The sequence below is a fragment of the Musca vetustissima genome, unplaced genomic scaffold (genome assembly GCF_032173495.1).
Source record: "Musca vetustissima isolate MV318-11 ecotype Yass unplaced genomic scaffold, APGP_CSIRO_Mvet_v1 utg2116, whole genome shotgun sequence".
NCBI lineage: Eukaryota > Metazoa > Arthropoda > Insecta > Diptera > Muscidae > Musca > Musca vetustissima.
The window spans coordinates 211,301-227,472 of NW_026882293.1; the positions used below are offsets into that span (position 1 = coordinate 211,301).

The 16,172-nt window shown below is 32.8% G+C and overlaps 2 protein-coding genes across 2 annotated transcripts; one reads left to right on the top strand and one right to left on the bottom strand.

Moving 5' to 3' along the window:
- Nucleotides 1-3,901: 3,901 nt before the first annotated feature.
- Nucleotides 3,902-4,942, bottom strand: LOC133328573 (uncharacterized). The gene is made up of 4 exons (XM_061537130.1): nucleotides 4,641-4,942; nucleotides 4,396-4,588; nucleotides 4,219-4,230; nucleotides 3,902-4,159 (listed from the first exon to the last, which is right to left on the bottom strand). Exons 1-4 carry the CDS (start codon nucleotides 4,940-4,942, stop codon nucleotides 3,902-3,904), a joined length of 765 nt encoding a protein of 254 aa, XP_061393114.1.
- Nucleotides 4,943-9,865: 4,923 nt separating this feature from the next.
- LOC133328574 (clavesin-2-like) lies at nucleotides 9,866-10,915 on the top strand. The gene is made up of 3 exons (XM_061537132.1): nucleotides 9,866-10,167; nucleotides 10,231-10,600; nucleotides 10,655-10,915. Exons 1-3 carry the CDS (start codon nucleotides 9,866-9,868, stop codon nucleotides 10,913-10,915), a joined length of 933 nt encoding a protein of 310 aa, XP_061393116.1.
- Nucleotides 10,916-16,172: the final 5,257 nt, after the last annotated feature.

Consider the following 16,172-nt stretch of genomic DNA (forward strand, 5'->3'; position numbering starts at 1 on the left):
GAGTTCACCATTTTGGGCCAAGCGAAGCAAATCTTTAGCTCTTTTGAGTCTATTTTCTTATTGTTGCGGTGTAAGTTCTTGCACTTTTTGGAATTTCAATGGTTTTACCCCGAGCTCATGCCGAATGGACTATTGCGATATGTTCAGCTCACGAGCCATTTTTCGTCCACTGCGACGCGGGTTTCTGCTGATTTTGCTGTTTTCTTCCGTTCACTTCCTTGACGTCGGAGCACGCTACCAGTATCTCGGTAACGAGCGATGATACGAGACGCAAAAGATTTTTTCACATTTAAATGCTGGAGTGATCTAACGATAGCCACTTGTGGTTTTCAAGCCAAATATACAGAAATCACACTATGACGCTTGAATTCCATCACTTTTTTCTGGAAAATTCTCACAAAAATGCTTTTGTACGCTTGTAAACAACATAATGAGCTTTCACTGGAATAATTTTAAAAGCTTTCGGACGAGTAGCTTAGAAATGACAGCAGTCTGAAGTTGGTTGCAGTTTTTTCTCTCACCCTGTATGGGGACATATATCGAAAATGGTCTGCTAATATATTTTTGACCCTACAGAAACAAGTTGTGTTGGGTGGTGGTGGCGGGTTTTCTATGGCACATAAACTATTTGTCGTTTAAATGGTTCTATTTTCATTTTATGTTTTCTTCTTTGTTTTGTCGTGTCTCGATTTGTCTTACTTACATGTTCATGTTTTGCGTCATTATAAAAATCCTGTACAATATAGAACATTCGGTAGAGCTTGTTGCTCTATTAACAATTATTAGCTATATTGCATTTGGCATTTATATCGAAATAATTTGGATAATACATATGCGAATTTTAGAGTAACAGTGTGTAAAATAAAGAAACAATGGAATGCAAAACTAATCACAATCAATTGAGTGAAGAGCACGCGGTTGTAAACAAACCAACAACGGAGGAAAGAGACAGAGGACGATACTAAAACAAAACACAGCCACATAATGAATTTTGTTTGTTTTTTCTTTGAAGGAATATATTTGATATTGCCCAAAGAGAGAGAGAGAAATACATGTACAATATGAGAAAAAAAACTATGAATGAAATTATGAAAAAAGATCCGTTTCAATGGGTGGTAAATCAATACTAAAGCTAGTAAAGGTTTGTAACTTTCAAGATATATATTTGAAGATTTAAAGGAAAAAAATAATTTACAAAATTTGTTTGTTATTGTTTTGTTGTTGTTTTATGGAATTAAAGAAAATGGCGGCCATTATAACTCCTCACTGGAAAAAAGGGTACATATCTGGCTCTCGTATGAATTAGGATTATTGGCTTCGCTCAAATATTAATAAAATGGCGTACCTTTAAAAAAAATATTTTTGGAAAATCGCCTATTTTTTACCAAAAACCAAGTTAAAAAATAAGGAAGATCTTGACAGATTGGATTTATTCTAGTTCATACGATAGTTATACACTCACAGAGAAACGTCCCAAAATTTGGAATCGGATTATTAGTTCTTGAGTTATCGTGCCCGCCATTCGCAAAAACGCTGTTTGGAAAAAATGCGATTAAAGTTTGAGAAGCCCTCTTGTCGTCACTTGATGCTAGTACAATAAATCGGCTATATCTTCAAGAGTTTCACTTGATATTTCATAGGGATATTCTTGAATTAGTGTAGATTCGAATTAAATCAAAATACAAAATTAAATTTTTTGAAACCGTTGTTAGGTTTTGAAAAAGGTTGTTAGGTTTTATATTTTTAGAAAATCTCATGTAGTTAGCTGTAGAAGACCGCTTTCAAGCCTCTCATTTTTAGAAGATTCCAGTTTTGCCCACAAAAATTCCCTTAAAAGTCTTCTATCTACTTCTTGTGAATGTAGAAGACATGATTAAGCTTTCTTTCAATAGAAATCACCTATCATCTATTGAAAACCCCGTGGTCTACTGTCTTTAAAACATTCCTTGGTAGTTTTCTCTCCAAATAAAAAGGACACTTCAAATGTGTTTTATCTGCAAAATGCCCCTTGGAGTTTTTTCATTATGAAAAAGTTCGTTGTAAACCTTCTGTCTAAAAAAGGATTTTCGGTAGAGAGAAAAGATCATCTCTATAGAATGTATATGAGAAGTTTTCTGGTCGGAGAAGGCTACTTCCAAGTCTCAGGTCTTCTATCTTCTTCTTGTATATATAGAAAACTCTTTCCATATACAGTAAAGCCGTTCGATGTATTATATCTATATCTATAAACACCGCTATCTTAATATAAAACAATATTCGAGTATCTTGGGGTATTCTGTCGAAAAAGACTCATTGGAGATCATAGAATGCTCTTTTGGGGCTGTTCTACCCATAGAAGCTCTTTTGGCCTTATGAGGCCATTGATGTATTACTCCTATAGAAACCCTCTTTGAGGTATCTTATTTGTACAAGATGCCTGGAGGTATTGGGTTGAGGGGCGTGTAAGTATTAAAGACTCTTTGGAGATCAGGTATTTACAGAGGAGCTGTGAAAAGTATTTAAATTGAAGAGGTCCCTATGTCTGATATTAGTAGAAGATCGATCTTTACAGAACGAACTTTTAAAACTATATTTTCTACATAAGGCTTCTTACCCATAAATATCATTGGAATATCTTCTCACTGTAAAAAATGATTTCGATATATGAAAGACCTCCAGAAGGTCGGTTGAAATTTAGGAAGGTATCGTAAATGTATTTTATCTGTAAAATAACTTTTGGAGCTCTTCTGACTCTTTGTGACCCCACGAAGGTATTTTATAAATAAAATATCTCTAGAAAACTTTCCCTCTGAAGAATGTATCTTAGATAAATTGAAGGCCACTAACACGTCGGTTCAGATTTAGGAATAACTAATGAAAATATTTTATCTGTAGAAAATAGAGTAGGAGCTATTCAATCTCTTGTTGAACCTTTGAATGGATCTTATCCATAAAATATCTCAGGAAATTTTCTCCCCGTAGAAAATCGACATGCGGAAGACGTCTGAAGTAATTCCAATATTTTTAATATCTCCACATGAAATATTAAAAATATATAAAAAAAACCTCTAAAGGGATATTTTCTGTAGAAACCCTCTTGGAAGACTCCTATCTATAACAGATCCCAGAAGGTCTTCAATTGAGGGGCAACTAGGATTTGAAGACTCCTTAGAGATGTGGTAATAATAGAGGATCTGTGGAAAGTATTTACATTGGATTGTATTAAATATAAAACATGTTATCTATAAAAATATATATATGGAAGACCTCTTGAAGGTCGGTTCGGATTTAATAAGGAATCTGAAATGTATTTTACCCCTTACAGGTTTCTTCCCAATGTAATATCTTTGGAAGGTCTTCGCTCTAATTAAAATACTGTCGATTTATGGAAGACCACTAGAAGGTTCAGATTCAGAAATAGAAATAAGATTTAGAAATAACTTTTCAAAATATCCTATGTAAGTGTTGGGGCCCATAAGACCCCTTAAAGTTCTCGCAATTAAATATATTTAGAAGACCTTTCCCCGAAAGAACATTTTATTGCAATAAATGGAAGAATCCCAGAATGTAGGATCGGGTTTAGAATGATGGTATTTTGGCTATAGAAGAAGTGTCGAGGTTCTTCTGTCTCTTGGTGACCCCATGTAGTTCTCTTACCAATAAAATATCTCTGGAAAATCTGCTTTTTGTTAAAAAATTTGCCTATATATGGAAGGCCACTAAAAAGTATTTTATGTATTAAATACCACTTTAAAAAAATTGTCTGTATAAGACCTTTTCGGAAGCTACCTATCATAGGCTTCGATGTATTTTTTCTGAAGAATAATTCAACTCCTCCCAACTTGTTTTCATTATTCGAAAATAATACAGTAACAAAATTCTTAAAATATTTTCATTATCCCATTTTATTATTTTCAAGTAATTAATCTACCTCAAGTTTTCGAAATGAACCACCAAGACCAAATAATTTGTCCACATCCGATGACTCTTCTTCTTGTCGCAATGATTCATTAACACCATAATTAACATTTTCCTGGAAATATTCTCTATACTCATCGAATTTGACTTCCAGGGCCTTGATATGTTGTTCCATGGTACCATTTTCACCACCATAATATTCTGGTAAATATTTGAGAGGTATGTGTTGCTTCAAATCCTCCAAGGTGGAACAAATGAAAATCTAAAATATTTAGAAAATATTCAATTTTCAATATTAATTTTTTTCGAATTTGTACTTACCCTCTTTCTTAACTTCTCCGAAAATAAGGGAATAAAAAAATTGAAAAAATTTCTAGCTGCCGGTGAAACATTTACAAAATAAACTGCTTTATTTCTTAGGGGCATTGCTCTTTCTATAAATTCAATTCCGACTTTAAGAAAATTTGCAGTTGCTTGTAATAAATGTGCCATCGTAACCCGGGACATATCGTCAATGTTAATTATCCCGCAAATACAGGCATAGGGATCATCAATGGTAAATATTTCATACATGGCCGAACCAACATGATATATCTCCTCAACGCGATATTCCTCAGGATTATAATTGAAATGACCCATGACCAAGCGGCAGCCATCGCCATTGAGGGGTATGGGTAAGGGGGCAACACAGCTAAAATAAAATTTACTTAATATTGTGTATAGTTTACATAGGATTTTCTTACCCTAAACGTGCCACTTGACGAAATCTCTCATTATTCAAATCATAAACGCCTAAGGTTTCGGGAAATTTAATCTTCATTGTATAGAACCGCTCGATTTTCTCTTTGGCCCTTTCCATGCTATATTTACAGCCGCGCAGAAATTGCAATAGAAATTGATCATCTGTGCGAGCTGTCAAGTGTGCCTGCTGTTCAATCCATAATTTCAAAGCCTGTAAATCGTCTGGTATTCGAGAGGGTATTTCAAAAAGTTCTTCAATTGCAACACATTGTAATGTCGAAGGAAGGGGTTTTATTTGAGACATGTTTATATTTTGAATTGTGATCTGCAACTAACGGAATAATTTGCATTTATTTTGTTAAGCTTAAAGATTTCTTTATGCGTAAATGTATGTACGTACGAATATAAGTATGTAATTTTATTACATTACAATGTACTAAGATATTTATTAATTTGCTCATTAATTAGCTTTAATGACTACATAAAATTGAATACATACACTAGACTACAGGTAATGCATACACCAGTTTACAAAAGCGACCAATTTTAATTTTCTAATTGACAAACATTAACATATATTCACAGAAACATAAATATTTTACTATAGCAGGATTCGCAAATTGATAATTTGAAATTTATAGACATATATTGACAAATATTTGCCGAAGACTACAAGGTAGCTTAATACTGGTCTATATTAATATATTTATATTGGTCATTAGCGTATTCCAAAGAAATTTTTTTGGAAAATCTACATGCTTTCTCTTTAATAGGGAAAAAATAGTTCTTCTCACATAAAATGTATTGGGAGTATAGATTTTATATAGAAATTCCATCGATATATGGATATTGACAACCTCTTGTTGACATCCTGTTTGTACCACTTTCTTAACTCCTCTCCATGGATGGTATATTAATTGTGTAATTTCTTTTGTAACTCATTGAAATATTTTCCGTCAGAGTGTACAATTCTCAATCAGCGTAAAAATTCTGAAACGATCTAACAATGTCCGTCCGAAGGAATTGAGAAAGGGTCCTGAATTTTTGAACTGTTTAGAATTTTGCGGATGTTTTTTAAACGAAATGACTGTTAGGATTTGTCATTAGAAAATGTTATGGAAGGTGGAAAAACTTCGTGGGGGTGGGGGTAGTATTCGAGAATTTTGTGCACGTAGTTTTGTACCGATTTGGCTGAAATTCGATGGAAAATGGTGGAAAATTGCACATCGTACTGACTTGAGACTAGGATAACGTGTGTTAAAATTTTAAGAAATCGGTTTAACGTTTAGGTATATATATATATATATATTCGTCCGATTTTTTGTAAACGAACTTTTTGGTAACACATTGAATTGAGTCCAGAATAAGGTGTGTTATTATGTTTCATTGAAATCGAATCAGATATAGATATAGATTTCATATACAATTTCATTCAATTTTACCTAAATGATGCATTAAATATCCAAAGTTTGGCCGATTTCCATGACATCTTGCACAGCGTAGCTAATTGAACATAAAACAAGTAAAAAAGTGTCAGTCGGTGTTTCAGACAGATATATACCCTCATCCTATGGTTTCGGAGGTCTTCGGAATTACACACAGGTTATATTATTCGCTTTACATAAGGTAGGGTAGACTGGGGCACCTTCGGCAATCGCGTTTTCAATATGAAGCTCTCACCGTACATCACTAGTTTCGATACATAGGTATCGAATATCGAAATAAATAACTGACACAAAGTTTGAAAGTTCTAGCTAATAAGCTTATTTAGATACATAGGTTTTTGTATTTTTATAGATGTTTCTGTAATATTTCAATTCCATTTCGTAAGTATTTCGTGTATACAACTTTTAAAAAATTTAAGACAATATTATTAAAAAGTGGTTAACTACGATGTGTATTATTATACAAATATTTCAAAATATAATGTTTTTACAAATCTGATCGAAAAAAATGAAAAAAAAACTATAAAAAGTACATTCGGGGTATATTCGGCATTTTAAAGTGGGGCACATTCGGCCATATACAGATTGTGCAATAGTATTTCCTTAAAATGTTTTTGAGTTTGTCTTTAAAACTGATCCTTTAATATGGCCCGAAAATGCATATATAAGATCAAACGTGCTTGTATTGACGAAAATGCGATAGAAAACCTCTATTTCTGATGGTGTGTGCGACCTTGATATGTAAACATCCGCCGCTAGAAAATAAAGCCCTATAATTCAAACATTGTGTGGCGTATTAAAACCAAATAGAGCCTTTAGAGGATCAGAATTTCAACCAGACTGATAGCGATAACAATTACCATGCTATGACTATGGTGCCGAATGTGCCCCATCAAATGCCGAAGGTACCCCGGGTTGGGGCACATTCGGCGAATTTGACTTTTTTTACAAAACTGAACAATTTTTTAACTAATACTATTTTTATATATCTTTTTGGTACTATTTTTGATAATTAAGAGTCAGAGGACAATAATCAGCCATAAAGTTGTTATATATGTTCAATAAGTACTGAGATATAGAGCTCTAAAAAAAAAGTGCCGAAGGTGCCCCAGTCTCCCCTATACGTTTTTATCCAAGAGGTTTCGGATTTGATATGTATCAAATCGGTTATTCAAAATTAAATTAAATAAAAAATTTATAAAATATTGACCCTTTGTGGGAGAGATATCAGAATGAGTGGAACATTGCGCCCCACCTTCGGTCTTGATCTACGTGGGGTAAAGATAATAGGTTGTGCAAAGTTTGGTTCAAATCGAACATTTCTTTCGCCTAATATTGAATTTCTATTGAACATTTTTAGCATTTTTGTTAGAGGTACCAGAAGGAATAGGTCAATGGGTCCCATATACGGACTTGATCTAGGCTTGGAAATGATAATAGATTTTGAAAAGTTTGGTTCAAATTGGGCATTCCATTCGTCTAATATTGGACTCGAAGATTTTGATCATATGTTGGAGAGGTACCAGCAGGAGTGGACCAAATGGCCCAATAAAGATAAAAAGTTGTACAAAGTTTGGTTCGAATCGGTTCGAAAGTTTGGTTCGATATTCTCCATCTTTGAGCTTGAACTACGGTGGAAGAAATATTACGATGTGCAAAGTTTGGATGAAATTGGTTACTACCTTCAAAAGTTATTGTGCGCACCTGCCGACCAGTCAGACGGACGGACGGGCATTTTTAAATCTGAAACGGATTTTGTCCAAAGAAAAATTCGATCTAAAATCAATATTTTGTAGTATCAATGTGTATATACATAAATACCCTCATTAGGCATAAAGCTGAGGGAATAATGAAGATCTTAACAGAGAACGAAGAGATAGAGCTTTACACACCACGCTACTACTTTTATGATGTTTGGTATGGCAAATATGATACCTCCGATGGGATATATTGGAACAGGGGTATAACCGAAGTGCCACATTTTAGGTTTTTGGAAGTTTTCACAACAGTGGGTATTTTTGAGTCTTAAAGGATGAAAACCCTAAATATGACAGGTCTCGGTAGTTAAGGTAGTTTATTGTACCTAGATGCATTTTCCCAACGAAGTGAAAAAGACCTGAAATAGAAATTTGGAATTCCGGGTTCTTGGAAGGTTTGTCTTGGTACATATCCCCCATTTACGGAACTTTGACGGATTGTTATAGAATTCCGAATTCTGGGAGGTAGAAAAGTATCTTTAGAGGACATTTTCAATATAGTTTTTGCAATGTTTGTAGTTTTTGTCCAATTTTCCAAAAGAAGTTGCTGCAAATTGACATTCCGGGGTCTAGGAGCTTGAAAAATATATTCAGTTTCAAAGACTTTTGCTGCATTTTGCAACCAAAATAAATATTAATTTAGATCTATGGATCGACCTGGCGCCCAACCAAAGTGGCTGTAATAAATACCGGGTTCTGGTATTTTGACTTCAGAATCTTTGGTATTTTGAATTCACATATCATTGTCGAAGCACAAGTTCGGCCCATTCGAACAACGATTTTAATTTTTTCGAACATGTTATTTGAAGTGATGATTTTATATTCAGTTTATCTCTTTTGAGTCGAGCTTATGACCAAAATCAGCTCATCAGGCATATTAGGCTATGTGGCTTTGTAAAGGTCTGTTGATAAAAGGTATGTTGATAATTTGTATTTATATCGAATTTATTGCGAAATTGGAGCGACTTAAATTGAAAATTATCTCGGTTAGGACTTTGTCCTCGCTACAGAAGCAGATTTTTGTTGTAGCGTTGCATATTTTTCCAAACGCCTACAATTGCTCCCATGGTATATGCATGTTTTTGTGCAAGCTTTGTATTGCTCTATTTCCCTATATATATTTCGATTTGTACGAAATTTGGTATTGCGTACTGAATTAAGCCTAGAATGATGTGTGCTAAGTTTCGTGAAAATCGTTTCAGATTAAGATATAGGTCCCATATATATATTATCGTCCGATATAAGGTAAATAGTGTACCAATGTCCCTATATATCTTTCGTTTTGCACGACATTTGACACAGCGTTCTAAATTAAGCCTAGAATGATGAGTGTTAAGTTTAGGGAAAATCGATTCAGATTTAGATATAGCTCCCATATATATTTTCGTCCGATTTAAGGTAAATGGTGTACCATATATATCAATATATCTTTCGATTTGCACGAAATTTGGCATAGCGTAATGAATGAAGTCTAAAGTGATGTGTGTTAAGTTACGTGATAATCGGATCAGGTTTAGATATAGCTCCCATATATATTTTCACCCGATTTTATGTATATGGTGCACCAAAGTCCCTATATATCCTTCGATTTGCACTAAATTTCGTATATACCCAAAGTGGTGAAGGGTATCATATAGTCGGCCCAGTCCGACTTCACTACGTTCCTTACTGGTTTATAAAGGCGTCACCCAATTATTAGTATTTTTAAGATTTTCGCTAAATTTTAAGCGCAGATTATTTTTTTTAATAAGAGTACTCTCTTTCATTCGCACATTGCCACAACACTACATATATTTTATTATTTTTTTTTATTTTTATTTATTTTTAATATTAATTTTTCACTTATTTACATCCACCCTAATATACATTTCACTACACGATGAAGAAAGACATTTTTAATTTCAACGACCTGTTTTTTTATTACCGTGATTCATTTATTGTTTCTTATTATAACTGTATATAGCTATTCTCATATATGGCCAATATACCGAAGGTTAGTTTCAAATAAACAGTTCAAGTGCAAACATGCCAACGATTAAGCCACTAAAACCGGAATTGCAAAAAATTGCCAGAGAACAACTGCATGAAGTGCCCGGCAGAATCGATGAAGATTTACAAACATTTAAATCATGGATTGAACAACAGCCACATCTGAAAGCTCGTACAGATGATCAATTTTTGATACAATTTCTGCGTGGCTGTAAATATAGCCTGGAAAGGGCTAAGGAGAAAATTGAACGTTACTATACGATACGAACGAAATTTCCCGATAAACTGGGTATCTATGATGTGGATAATGAGAGATTCCGGGAGACTGCTCGATTGGGGTAAGGGAAAAAATTGGATTTCAGTGAAAATTATTTCATTAAAATTTATTTAAAAATTTCCAGCTGCTTTACTACCCTACCGGTACCCTTGAATGAAACGGGTTGCCGCATATTAATGTATCACTTTAGCTACAATCCTCTGGAATTTACTCCCGTTGAATTATTCCATCCCGGTGTTGCCATATATGATTATCTAATGATTGATGATCCTTATGCTTGTATTTGTGGCACAGCCTTCATTTTGGACATGGCTAAAGCAACAATGACCCATTTTCTTCATGTCAATTTTCCATTATTGAAAATTATGGTCACCTATTTGGAAAAATCCCTGCCAATGCGTATCAAGGCTCTATATTTTGTCAATATACCATCGACGGCGAATAATTTTTTGAAAATGTTTTTACCACTATTTTCGGAGAAACTTCGTAAGAGGGTAAGTCGGGATAAAATACAAAAAAAATGAAAATTAATCAAATTTTTCTTCCAGATTTTCCTCTGTGGTTCATTGGATGAATTGACGCAGCACATACCCTTGAAATATTTACCCAAATATTATGGCGGAGAAAATGGTACAATGGAGGAACATATTCAATATCTAGACGCCAAATTTGATGAGTACAGAGAATATTTTAAAGAGAATGCCAAATATGGTACAGATGAAACATTGCGTCAGGGCAATGCTTTTGATGCTGACGAGGATAATCTATTTGGAATGGGTGGTTCATTTAGGAAAATTGAAGTGGATTAACCGAAAGATCCACGAATGGCGCCGCTGTTTTTTCACATGTTATTACACATGTTATTATAGCGTATTTTTTTCTCCCAACTAAAAATACTTTGACCTGACTCACATAATTACAGCTTGGTATATATTTCCTATTTTATTCAGGTACAGCTAACATATACAGAACTGGTTTGCAAATGGTCAATTATTAAACATTGTATTTAAGTTTTAGAATAAATAACAAGCTTAAATATAAATTACCTGGTAAATAATCAGGCGTTTGCAATCATAGGGTTTAACGAAGGGAGGTAATGAAAATATATACTTTCGATTAGCAAAAATTATATTATTGATTGGGACAGCATATAACAAAATAAAATATAACATTTTCAAATTCTTGGACGACTTCAGTAATTGTTAATTAAACACCTTGCAAGAATGTTACAAAATCTTCAATAAGAATGCATCTTAGGAGTATTTCGTCCATGATTGCCGTAATTTGGTATTATTTCATCGCACTGCCTTAAAGAGATATTATTTTACAAATAAATATTGAGTTTACAAAATGTTTTTCTTTTGTAACAAATAGTGAAGTTTGATGTAGAATAATATTGATTTTGACGAAATACACCTATGATGCAGTCTTATTGAAAATTTTGACACCTTCCTGTAAGCTGTTTCAGAATTGCAGGGTAAGATGAAAATACTTCAACCAACTTCAGAGTGCTGTCATTTCTAAGCCACTCGTCCGAAAGCTGTTAAAATTTTTCCAGTGACAGCTCGTTATAATGTGATGGTGTGGGCCGAATTAATGCTGAATATTATCGCGAAAATATTCTAGAGGGTGTATTAAAGCATTGGGCACGCAAACATTTTGGCCGCAGACCTTGGACATTCCAACAGAACCATCCTGAGTGCGATGGTGGATGCGCCACAATGGCCACCAACATCTCCTGATACCAATCCGTTGGACTATTGTGTCTGCAGTATTTGGGAAAGCAAAGTTGGCACTTAAAAATACCAAAGTGTCGATCACATCAAGCAAGCGCTTCGCCGGGAATGGGCCAAAATACCACAGAGCAACAATCGGGCAGCGTGTGATGGTTTCATTGGCCGTTTGAAGGCCATAATTCGCGCATAATTCGCCCTGTACAAGGGTTCAAATCTGATCATTGTTGGCAAACTTCTTTTTCAAATTTTTTTTTTCGAAAAATGGGTACATTTTTCTCATGCTAAAATCTTTGAATATGTAAATTAACGATTATTATAAATGTGTTTATTTTGGTTGCTTGGGATGTTAAAAATTAGGATTCACTGTTGTTTTAGTGTAAATAGAGACAATATGGAGTTTACAGCTATCCACGCCTTTAGTATTTAGTTCATATAATTTGTAAAGCTAATTTTGAAATTAGTGGATTAGACAAAAAAGTTTAAAAAGGTTTCGTCCTAATTCTTTTTTATTTGAGTTGTGAAAACGGTGTTCTTCAAAGTGTAAAAAATTAGCTGCGAGGACTTGCAGATATAAAAGTTATTTACGTTTTTTTAGTAGAGTTGGGTAGTTCCGGAACGAACTAGTTCATTGGAACTATTCCGAGAAAGGAACGATCGGAACTAGTTTCAGCTCTTTAATTAATATAGTTCATTTTTCTGATCTCGTTCCTTTTTGATCTCGTTCTTTTCTCTCGTTCTTTTTTTCTGAACTATTGGAGCGAAAAAAAAAACAAAAACAACGATGAAAGAGAGAGAGATTCAAAGGAACTATGTACGAGTCGGAACTATTGGAGCAAAGGAAACGAACTATAAAGAGCAAAGGAACTGTATGGAGTAAATGAACTATATGGAGCAAAGGAACTACATGGATCAAAGGAACTATTTGTAGCAAGGAACTATAAAGAGCAAAGGAACTATATGGATCAAAGGAACTATATATGGAAAAAATAAAAAAACGAAAAAAAGAACGATGAAAGAGAGAGGTGCAAAGGAACTATGTAGGAGTCGGAACTATATGAAGCAAAGGAACTATTTGGAGCAAAGGAACTGTATGGAGTAAAGGAACTATATGGAGCAAAGGTACTATATGGAACAAAGTACTATATGGATCGAAGGAACTATATGGAGCAAAGGAACTATATGGAAAAAAAAACCAAAAAGAACGATGAAAGAGAGAGAGATTCAAAGGAACAATGTTATCAGAATCGGAGATATAGTCGAATTAGTATTAAAATTTAACTTTTTTATGGATGATTTTGAATTAGATTTGGTCAGCTTGAAGATTATACTAATTTAACGCATAATTTAGTCCTTCTTTAGGAAAATTATAAAATAAATGTAGGCAAAGTACTTAAATTACCTTTATGGAAAGTTCATACAGAAAAATTTTCATACATGGCATTGGAGATGTATATATAGTACAGCACTTTACCTTTCGAGTGACATTCACAAGATGCTATCATTCAGAATACCTGGAAGAGCCGAGTCAAATAAGGATTTTATTCAGTATTTTATATAACAATGCGATCTTGTTATATCCTTGAACAGTCATAAAATAAATGCCCGAAATTATAACATGGATGATACGATATCGTACATTTGGGAAGGCAATATTTAATTTATTCCTGATGTATGTTCCGAAAATCTGATGAATGATAAATCAATAATGTATGTAGTAACTAAATTATATGAAATAGTTTGTTATGAATAAAAATAACAATACAAAAATTAGTGGTAAATAGTGAAGTAGTGAGTTTATGGTATAGAATAGTTACTTATTCAAGAATATAATTACTTATTCAGGGTCCTTTGTATGGTAAGCGTTCTGAAACGTCAACCAACAACTAAATTGAAAGATTTATTATTATCTTCGTCCCAATTTTAGGCAAACTGTCAATTTTTTATCGAATCTGGCAGAATACTAACGATTTTATAGGCACAAAAGCGGATTTTTCAAGACACTTTGAATGGGAGGTATATCAAATATTCAGTTTTTTGTCAGTTGCTTTATGGACCTAAATAGATATAAATAACCAATTTTCGTTGAATTTGGTTGAAAATTAAAGATTTTATAGATCAAAAAGGGTGAAATTCTCAAGACCCACTATATGGGAGGTATATTAAATCTTGGTCGGATCTATCCAGTTTTTTTGTCTGTTGCTCTTTAGGCTAATAATAACCACTTGTACCAAATTTCATCCACCTACGATAACTTCTTCTATTTTTGGCCGCTGTTAATATAAACTCGCGACATAGTTTCGACACCATATATCTAAAATATAAATCTCTTCAAAATGGGGGAATTTTGTCCCCCCTTTTACCTTAACTACCGATGTATACTTTACACGTTTCACCTATTTTTACCCCCTTTTTAATAATTCGTTGGAATTTCCGGATAATTATTAAAATTTTGAAATTTGTTGCACACTGTTATTTATTTTATTTTCTAGGTGAGATAAGCTATATTTCTCAACACTCTGTTAGTAGAATATTTCAGTGTCATAAGGTACGAGTGTATTTTCTAGGTCTTCTTTTAAGCATAGATCATTTATTCAAAAGCTAAATTATATATACTTCCTCAACATGAGATAACTATTTATCTACATTATAAATAAATAACATTTCCACGTTTTCTGATTAAATTATATATCCGAATTAAATTATATATCTACATTTTCTAAATGATTCAAATAAAATATATATTCTGGAACTCACGGTGTGTTCTTAACACTTCTCCTAAGAAGTTACCGTCTGTTCTGCTTCTCACGTGAATTGAAATTTTGGAAGTGCGAAATAAACGTCAACATTGTACTAGTGTCGTTTTTTAGTAAATTCGTTAATTCTAACGATAATTTTATTATTATTTTTTAATATTTTATTATACGCAACATACATACGATACACATCGACCGTTGAAGTGAATGTCATAACACGTCCGTATGCCTATTAAATATTGCATAAATATCTTACAAATAATTTAGATAAAAATTATCTAAGCTTTCTTAATAATTATGGACTTAAGTAGATAATGTATATCTCATTTACAGATTACTTAGTCGAAGGCCACACGAAAGTGATTTCATGAAACAATTTACACGAAATTATGAGTCCTTAGATCGAGTTCCTCATTTCAACAATTTTTTAAATTATTGTAGTGGGGAACTCGATCTAAGAACGCCTACTTTCATGTAAATAATTTCATGAAATTACTTTAGTGTGGACAGGGACTTAGATAAAATATCGATGTCTTTTAAATGACGAAGACATAATAACTAAGTTTTCTAATTGATGTAGGCGATTAGTTAAAGTCTTAAACCCTTTCAGTGTTTTTGTCGAATATGTTCGACATTAAAAAGTACACTCTTTCTTTGCGATTTTTCGGTTATCCTATGTACCATTACAATTGATGTTTTTGTTTTTGCTGAAAGACAGACAAAACTGTCCGAGGGTTAAAATAAAATTGTTTTTTTTTCTAAACTCTGTGCTTTTATATGATTTTAAATACAAAATTTTAGATTTTTATTCCGACAAAAAATGTTTTTGACACTGAAAGGGTTAAAATATATTGACATTTATCTACTAGTACCGAATGACATAGACTTCCATATGTTGTAGATAAAGCATCTACATTTTCAGAATAATGTAGATAATGTATCTACGTCTTATTAATGTCAACGATAAATTATTTAGGTCTCCTAATGACGTAGATAAAATATCTATGTTTTCTGTATGAAATGGGTAATTTATCTATGTGTTAAAATGACGTAGATTAATTATCTACTTCTTATAACAAACGTTAGTAACGTATGAAAATCTTACGAATTGCAAATGTCTTAGATAAAGTATCTACCTATTCTAAATGAAATAGATAATGCAACTATGTCATTTCAATTATCTGGCCGACATATATTTACTATTTTAATTATTTTCATTAAAAAATACCTATATCATATCTATATATTATATATTTATGTATTTATCTTTATTCACCTTAAACATTAATTACACATATACACTTTATCATCATATAAATGAAAATAATTAAATTTTTTATTCCGTATAATCAACAATGTTTCTATTGATTTCAATAACAACATACTCACAGAATTTAAAACTAGTTTTATACTGTCAACAAATAGAAATTGTATTTTCGATAGATAAATAAATACCAAACAAGTTCTAATTTATTAACAACTATTATTTTGCTACCACTGACGTAAGGAGGGAGGAAGGCAATATCAATATTGAAACAAAATTAATAACTAGATTGACTTCATATTTGATAGAATTG